At 33.3% G+C, this 9300-nt stretch overlaps 1 protein-coding gene across 1 annotated transcript; it reads right to left on the reverse strand.

The window, feature by feature from the left end:
* Nucleotides 1-1982: 1982 nt before the first annotated feature.
* On the reverse strand, nucleotides 1983-4098 carry LOC139867455 (cytochrome c-type biogenesis CcmH-like mitochondrial protein). The gene is made up of 4 exons (XM_071855824.1): nucleotides 4002-4098; nucleotides 3535-3714; nucleotides 2563-2694; nucleotides 1983-2458 (listed from the first exon to the last, which is right to left on the reverse strand). The coding sequence occupies exons 2-4, from the start codon at nucleotides 3676-3678 to the stop codon at nucleotides 2249-2251; spliced, it is 486 nt and encodes a 161-aa protein (XP_071711925.1). The 5' UTR covers nucleotides 3679-3714; nucleotides 4002-4098; the 3' UTR covers nucleotides 1983-2248.
* Between the last annotated feature and the right edge of the window lie 5202 nt (nucleotides 4099-9300).

Here is a 9300-nt window from a genome sequence, read left to right on the forward strand (position 1 = left end):
TGCCTAGAGGTTTATTGCTTCCGCTGTTACACTTGCTGTCATGCTGGCATTGAATTGCTGTTATGGACCTACTGTACTAGTTATCCGCTGCATTACTAGAGATGTCTCAAATTATGAAACGTATGTTTTGCATTCGTAAACTTATGTTATTTTGGAACAATGGTTTGTAATAAGTCTTATGACATGTCATCTTTGTAAAACGTTATCTTTTTAATGAATGCAAATCGGTTTTCAAACAGCATATAGTGTTTGACCTTGTGATGATCCTGTTGATTGACGAACCGTACACGATGGTTTTGTACGGGGCGTCACAATGGACTCTTGGGCTTATATTGCAGGACATTGTGTTTGGGCTATGCGATCTTACAAATGACATCAGAGCTAGGCTATAGCCCGATGTGGTGAACAACGCAGTGGTGGCGTAAGCGCACGGTGCGACATGGCACACCCCTCAGTTTGCCAACGATAATGAAGCCATGGTGCCTTATATCGAAAGTCTTCCTTCCCAAGGCGTGGAAGTGCGGCGTGTCCCGATGGTGAAAGAAAAAGTGAAAGAAAGAGATCGGCGGTATAAGAGACGTGTCCCGGTAGTGAAAGAAAAGAGACCAGTGATATAAGATGGCGGGAGTATCGTTGAAGGGGAGGCTCGGTGATGTGGTCTTCGGTTTGAGGGGAGGATTGTTGGGATGCAAACCTATCCCACAGAGGAGGAAAACAAAAACAAATGTATGTATATAAGTCTAAGGGGAAGTCCCTCTAGTACCAATTAGTTTTAGAAAATGATGGACTCTTGGGCTTATATTGCAGGACATTGTGTTTGGGCTATACGATCCTTACAAGTGGTATCAGAGCTGGGCCAAAGCCCCGATGTGGTGGACGGCGCAGTAGGGCGCACCCCTGAGCGCACGCAGCGACGTGGCGCACCCCTCGGTCATGAGCAGCGATGAGTGGACCCAGCTCTCGTTCGAGGGGACCCTGGTAAGATGAGTTGATCCTAGAAGCCTTGTATCGAAATCTCCCTGCCCTACCCACCAGGTTGAGAGTTCCGAGTTGGCGGCGGTAAAGGTTGGATCCGGACTATCGTTGGAGGGGAGGCCTAGATGGACTTAGGTTTGAGGGGAGGTTTGTAAGGGTGCAAACCAAAGTCCCACATCGGTCATGGGATAAAACTAATGTATGTATATAAGTCTAAGGAGAAGTCCCTCTATTACCAATTGGTTTTAGAAAATGATGGACTCTTGGGCTTATATTACAGGACATTGTGTTTGGGCTATGCGATCCTTACACGTAGCATAAGAATGACGCATTGAAAGTTCAAAGTTCCACCATCGAAAGAGCTCGGCCCAAAGCATGAACAATCTATGGCAATGATTCAACAAACGTTGAACCGATTCAACATAAGTTGCATGTACATAGCTTACACACATCATCCCTTCATAAAGAGATTAAACTCATTTGATCAAGACCTTGACCGCACACTTAGTTATTTTTGGAGTTTTTGAAGTGCTAGGGTCAACGCTAACGGATGGATTTTCAAAATCTTCGTTATCTTCAATTATGCAACCCATTTGATCAACAGTTGCTGCTGCATATTTCTGTTTCCTCAGAGTTTTAACTTAATTTTTCTGATTCAATTTCTCATCTCTCTCTTCTTCTAAGGTTTTCTGTTTGCGACCTTAAGGTTTTTAGAAATCTTTATTTACAGTTCATACCCTGCTCACGGCTTGAACCCTAAAACTTATGGTTGAAAGGTTCCTTAAAACTGTAATAGAAAAAATTATGATCTTAAAACTGTCATAGAAGAATCCTACATTTAACACGATTGTTGAATGAAACTATTCAGTGAAGACTATGTGACCAATCTATACATTAAACAAATTGATTCATATATCATCAATGTACAACAGTACCATTTTATTATCATATAGATTATTAGTTGTTCTTTTACCAAATATAAGATAAGATTCTAAAATCTCTACAAAAATAAACTTCCACTGTTCCACAACACCTTGTATTGTATATTTGTATATGTATACTCAATGAGTTACACATTTGCATATTACCTAACCCAACCCATGATTATAACTACTTATAACCATATTTATCCAGATGAGATTATTTATAATGAAATTTAAGTACTCAATAAGGCAGTTACATGAACACAAACCCGAACAAATACATCAAACTCACTTTAGATGAGATACAAAATAATCAACAAGATCATTACACAAATAGATTAATATCATTCTTACTCTCTTTGAAACCACTGTTTCCACCATGGGGATGAAGGAAAAATTCCTTGAGACGGTGGTGGTGTAAGGATCTCGATCATGGTTTCCTTTTCTTTACGAGTTAATGGGACACCTCTCGTAAGGTTCATCGCAAGTAAATGGACGTTAGTCCTTTGCCTGTGTCTGCCATATGCCCATATTCCTCCAGCTGTCGCAGCAATCAGAAGCTGTTAAAAGAATCACAAATATTAATTAATATTAATAGTTAAAACAAAAATCATTAATAATATAGATTAATGAAATGTAGCTTTGAAAAGGCAATTAAACTGACCGGTGACAACCACAAGCCTGCAGTCTGCCAATCGAACTTTGGAGTGTAAAGTATTGTCTCCCCGTATTCCTCTCCAAGCTTCTTATAGATATCTTTGTCACTTTTGCCAGATCTTATTTCATCACGAATAAGCTACAATAGAAGGTAAAGATAATGAGTCTGTAAGCATGTATTTGTGTAAGATCAACTAAGCAGCATAACAATCATATGGTGAAATCCACTTTCTTCCGTTTGAATTGTATCAACAATTCATCTTATACTAGGAATTGGGTTGTATAGAAAAGAATTCTCAGACAAATTAAACATAAATATTTAGTGTTAAACGAATAATCCAAAAGGGGTCAACTTTTTAAACTTTAAAGGGTAGCCCATGTGGTCAACCAGGGTTGGAGCCAATTTCTTTTGAACCGACTCAACTAGATCTCTTTTGTTGTAACTATAGTTCAAGGTTGCAAAAATCGCTACTCATGGAGTACTCGGTCGGGACTTTTTGTGGGAGTAATCGGTAAATCGGGAAGTAATCGGTGAGTAATTGGATTAGACTTATTATACATTTTTATCTGATAAATTTCAAAATTATATGTGTAAATATACAAAAAAATCCATAAACATAAACGTTAACATAATTGTCTAGAAACATAAACATAATCTTAATTTGTTCAACAACACTAAAAATTCTTTATTTAGATTAATATTAAAATGTTGACCGATTTTGACTGAATAAATCCGAATTTGACCAACTAAATTTGATTTTGAGCCATTGATAGAAATTGATAAATTAATTACTTGGATTTTGGAAAATCGGGGAGTAATTGGCATTAATCGAGGAGTTTTACAGCACTGCTATAGTGGTAATATTACTATGATTTACAAACCCACTAATAATTATAATTTTAATTATGAAACCGTTCAAAGCTAGTTCAACTTTTGCCACCCAAATAATAAGTCAAGAAAAATAAAACAAGTTCACACCTTTCTGAGGAGAACAGCAATATCAGCTTGAGATTCTTCAATGGACTGACTACCACATTCTAAACAACGGACATTGTGACTTATGTTTCTTGCTCGAGCATCCACAATCTGTTGTTTCTTCACCGGATCCTCTTCGTTTTCCATTCTATATAACTTCCTTAGTTCACTCAAATATCAAAATTACAAAAACACTCGATATTCTTAGTACAACTTTCAATGGGGCATTTGGTCGAACAGTTGACGTGCATATGAATTCCATTCCACAAAACAACAAATTAACAAAATTACATGAAAGATAACGGCTATGCACAACACCCATAACAAAATTCTGTAGATGTGTATATGTAGATATACACCCATTTTTAAAATTGTTTATTGATCACAATGCAAAGCAGTAATGCCAAATATACGAATAAATATATAAAATGAAGAAATATAATGAGTAGGCTTACAGATAAAGACGTTACCTTTATGTTAAACGATTTCCGATTGCAACACCGAATTCAATGGACTCTCATTCAACAGTGATTCGAGGTTTTACATATGAATGAAATGTTAAATTCAAAAGATCGATTTCGTTCATATTCAAAGTTTAGGATTTTGTTGTTAAATTGTTAAATTTCCATATTTGGTCCTTGACATTTTCAAGTTTTTTCATTTTAATCCGGTTAGTTCGAATACTATTTATACTATGTGAACTAAACTTTTTTTTTTTTTCCGAACAGGGTATATGTGAACTAAATTTGAAAATAACAATTCTCAAGCTTGATTCCTTCTTCCGAAAATCAATAATCTCCTTGATTGCGTGATCTAAATAACAACTTGTTATCTATGTACGAGTCTCATCGAGTATCATGTATCTCTTGTTGAATTCGTTTCCTTTTAGAAAACATTTTACGTTTTTTATAAAAGTCTTCTTTATTTCCGTCGAGAAAAAAAATTGGATGCTTCAAAGAAATGAGAAAATTTGGTTTAAACTTTGCCGTTTCCTCTCATTTAAATTTAACAAACTCTTGATTGACTTTTTCCGAACTAAATAACAAAAATCCTAGAAATATGATTTTCTTCTGAAAGTCTGGAAAATTCATTGTAGCTTTAACTAATCCAGAGGCACTAGATTTTCAAAGATTTGGATATTTAGAAAATTTTAAACTAAATTTCGGACTTTGACTCGTCAAATTCAAATCAAACTTGTTTTTCCCAACGATATATAAGGTACTTATTTCCCCAGATCAAGCTTAAATCTTTCTTATATCAAGCTTGAACATGTATCAAGTAAACATAGTTCAAATTTAACGTAACATCAACATGTCAAAACAACTGTATTAAGAAAGAAAATCATGATGATTATAATTAGCAAATAACTAGACGTTTCTAATAGAAATAATTACATTACCTGAAACTATTCAATCAACGGAAACAAGAATTAGAAGAACAAACTGTGTATTTCCTTACAGGGAAACCGGATATTTTTTAACGAACAAGTAAAGAAATGAATGTCTTTTCTACATTTAGGATCATTTTAATGATGAATTACTAGTGTACATTTTTAAGCTTGAAAAAATGATGACATCTTTAAACTCTGCAACACAATTACAACATGGGATATAAAAATCAAGAGAGATATATAAATCCAGAAATAGAATAGGAAATTTAAAAAAAGTTAGTCATGAATCATATGATGTATAGCAAGATTAACAAGCGAACCTGTTCTAGTCAACATTAATCGATGAACCCTTTTGGATCTGCAAGGATGTACAATTAACCCATTATATCAGATTGAATCACTACATTTTGTTTAGTATAGTTATAATTATTTATGATTACTCATTTACAGTTTCATATCTGCTTTTGTAGGATATATAGTACCTTATTTACAAGCATGTTTACTTGTTCTATGTACACTTCCTTCAAGTCCACTATATCAGCACAAAGTTCTTCAAGCTACACAAAACAAAACTTGTTTTTATTTTTTTGTATTGCCAATAGTTAAAATCGCAAAGCTTTATTTGTAGTGGTAGCAATTTTGGCCCATTTAAGGAATTTGTTGAATTGGTTGTGTTTCATGTAAAATTGTTCAAATTAATCTAAGTGTAGGGACAAATGGGTCGATCAGGCATTCACACAACTTTCCAAATCATTTTTTTAAAAGATTTAGACAATGAATGTCAAAATATTGTATTTGCAATCGTTATTAACACAATATTTATAAAAAAAACAAAAGTGTAAAATGACAAAAAAAAGTGCTTAATGATCAACACAGACATGGGTCGACCCGTACTGGGAAGCGAACCGTTTGACTCGTAGTATTACTGTTCATCTCGTTCACCCATCAACTCTAGTGCAGCAGAGTGCCTTACTTTTAGTGCTTCAAGCTCTGCCTTAATGCTAGGCAGAAGAGCAACTCATGGTCGTAGTTTTTCACACTTCAACAATAATAGGTAAACTGTTAGAAACAAAAAAAATAATCACAAGACATGAGTCAATCTGGGTTATGATTTACATATTTCCCTAGTCATTTTAACCAACTCCTCATATAGAAAACTCCTCATATAGAGAGTCACGAAATCGACCATGGATGCCTAGAACAATTTACAAAGCAAAAAAACCTAGAGTTAGACCCAAAGACGAGGACTGAGGACCTAACTTCAACCCATTTACTAATAAATGGGTCAATCTGGGTTATGATTTCTTTAACGGGTCAAGTAGGTATAGGAAAAAGCTTAAAAAGAAACAGGTCAAACTGGAACAATCCACTTTTCTCAATTATTCTACAAAAACTAATGAATTATTATTGAATTGTACATGCTTTCTAATTATATCTGAAACACTAATTATCAAAAGGAAAGAACTTGGACAAACTGTGACGATCGCTCCAAATCCACTTTGGACGAATACATCATTCATTGATTTCATAGTGAGGTTTTGACCTCTATATGATACGTTTTGTAAACATTGCATTCTTTTAAAAAGGCACACCATAAATGAATATATAAATCCAAGGTTTTCGACTTCTGATGATTTCTATGTATAGACAATTACCGTATATAATAGTTTACAATACTACATCCGTTGACAATGTAGTGACCCGAACTTTTCCATGTTTATATATATTAATTGAGATTGATATTTACATGATTAAATGTTTCCAACATGTTAAGCAATCAAACTTGTTAAGACTTGATTAATTGAAATATGTTTCATATAGACAATTGACCACCCAAGTTGACCGGTGATTCACGAACGTTAAAACTTGTAAAAACTATATGATGACATATATATGGATATATATATAGTTAACATGATACTATGATAAGTAAACATATCATTAAGTATATTAACAATGAACTACATATGTAAAAACAAGACTACTAACTTAATGATTTTTAAACGAGACATATATGTAACGATTATCGTTGTAAAGACATTTAATGTATATATATATCATATTAAGAGATATTCATACATGATAATATCATGATAATATAATAATTTAAAATCTCATTTGATATTATAAACATTGGGTTAACAACATTTAACAAGATCGTTAACCTAAAGGTTTCAAAACAACACTTACATGTAACGACTAACGATGACTTAACGACTCAGTTAAAATGTATATACATGTAGTGTTTTAATATGTATTTATACACTTTTTAAAGACTTCAATACACTTATCAAAATACTTCTACTTAACAAAAATGCTTACAATTACATCCTCGTTCAGTTTCATCAACAATTCTACTCGTATGCACCCGTATTCGTACTCGTACAATACACAGCTTTTAGATGTATGTACTATTGGTATATACACTCCAATGATCAGCTCTTAGCAGCCCATGTGAGTCACCTAACACATGTGGGAACCATCATTTGACAACTAGCATGAAATATCTCATAAAATTACAAAAATATGAGTAATCATTCATGACTTATTTACATGAAAACAAAATTACATATCCTTTATATCTAATCCATACACCAATGACTAAAAACACCTACAAACACTTTCATTCTTCAATTTTCTTCATCTAATTGATCTCTCTCAAGTTCTATCTTCAAGTTCTAAGTGTTCTTCATAAATTCTACAAGTTCTAGTTACATAAAATCAAGAATACTTTCAAGTTTGCTAGCTCACTTCCAATCTTGTAAGGTGATCATCCAACCTCAAGAAACCTTTGTTTCTTACAGTAGGTTATCATTCTAATACAAGGTAATAATCATATTCAAACTTTGGTTCAATTTCTATAACTATAACAATCTTATTTCAAGTGATGATCTTACTTGAACTTGTTTTCGTGTCATGATTCTGCTTCAAGAACTTCGAGCCATCCAAGGATCCGTTGAAGCTAGATCCATTTTTCTCTTTTCCAGTAGGTTTATCCAAGGAACTTAAGGTAGTAATGATGTTCATAACATCATTCGATTCATATATATAAAACTATCTTATTCGAAGGTTTAAACTCGTAATCACTAGAACATAGTTTAGTTAATTCTAAACTTGTTCGCAAACAAAAGTTAATCCTTCTAACTTGAATTTTAAAATCAACTAAACACATGTTCTATATCTATATGATATGCTAACTTAATGATTTAAAACCTGGAAACACGAAAAACACCGTAAAACCGGATTTACGCCGTCGTAGTAACACCGCGGGCTGTTTTGGGTTAGTTAATTAAAAACTATGATAAACTTTGATTTAAAAGTTGTTATTCTGAGAAAATGATTTTTATTATGAACATGAAACTATATCCAAAAATTATGGTTAAACTCAAAGTGGAAGTATGTTTTCTAAAATGGTCATCTAGACGTCGTTCTTTCGACTGAAATGACTACCTTTACAAAAACGACTTGTAACTTATTTTTCCAACTATAAACCTATACTTTTTCTGTTTAGATTCATAAAATAGAGTTCAATATGAAACTATAGCAATTTGATTCACTCAAAACGGATTTAAAATGAAGGAGTTATGGCTAAAACAAGATTGGATAATTTTTCTCATTTTAGCTACGTGAAAATTGGTAACAAATCTATTCCAACCATAACTTAATCAACTTGTATTGTATACTATGTAATCTTGAGATACCATAGACACGTATACAATGTTTCGACCTATCATGTCGACACATCTATATATATTTCGGAACAACCATAGACACTCTATATGTGAATGTTGGAGTTAGCTATACAGGGTTGAGGTTGATTCCAAAATATATATAGTTTGAGTTGTGATCAATACTGAGATACGTATACACTGGGTCGTGGATTGATTCAAGATAATATTTATCGATTTATTTCTGTACATCTAACTGTGGACAACTAGTTGTAGGTTACTAACGAGGACAGCTGACTTAATAAACTTAAAACATCAAAATATATTAAAAGTGTTGTAAATATATTTTGAACATACTTTAATATACATGTATATATTGTTATAGGTTCGTGAATCAACAGTGGCCAAGTCTTACTTCTCGACGAAGTAAAAATCTGTGAAAGTGAGTTATAGTCCCACTTTTAAAATCTAATATTTTTGGGATGAGAATACATGCAGGTTTTATAAATGATTTACAAAAATAGACACAAGTACGTGAAACTACATTCTATGGTTGAATTATCGAAATCGAATATGCCCCTTTTTATTAAGTCTGGTAATCTAAGAATTAGGGAACAGACACCTTAATTGACGCGAATCCTAAAGATAGATCTATTGGGCCTAACAAACCCCATCCAAAGTACCGGATGCTTTAGTACTTCGAAATTTATA

The sequence above is a fragment of the Rutidosis leptorrhynchoides genome, chromosome 9 (assembly GCF_046630445.1).
Source record: "Rutidosis leptorrhynchoides isolate AG116_Rl617_1_P2 chromosome 9, CSIRO_AGI_Rlap_v1, whole genome shotgun sequence".
Classification (NCBI taxonomy): Eukaryota; Viridiplantae; Streptophyta; class Magnoliopsida; order Asterales; family Asteraceae; genus Rutidosis; species Rutidosis leptorrhynchoides.

Bases quoted from the DNA above. Each gene is read 5' to 3' on its own strand.
- LOC139867455 (XM_071855824.1), bottom strand. From the start codon at position 3,678: ATGGAAAACGAAGAGGATCCGGTGAAGAAACAACAGATTGTGGATGCT. The intron at 2,695-3,534 runs GTGTGAACTTGT...CTTCTATTGTAG, and splicing joins TTGCTGTTCTCCTCAGAAAG to CTTATTCGTGATGAAATAAG. The intron at 2,459-2,562 runs GTCAGTTTAATT...TTCTTTTAACAG, and splicing joins CAGGCTTGTGGTTGTCACCG to CTTCTGATTGCTGCGACAGC.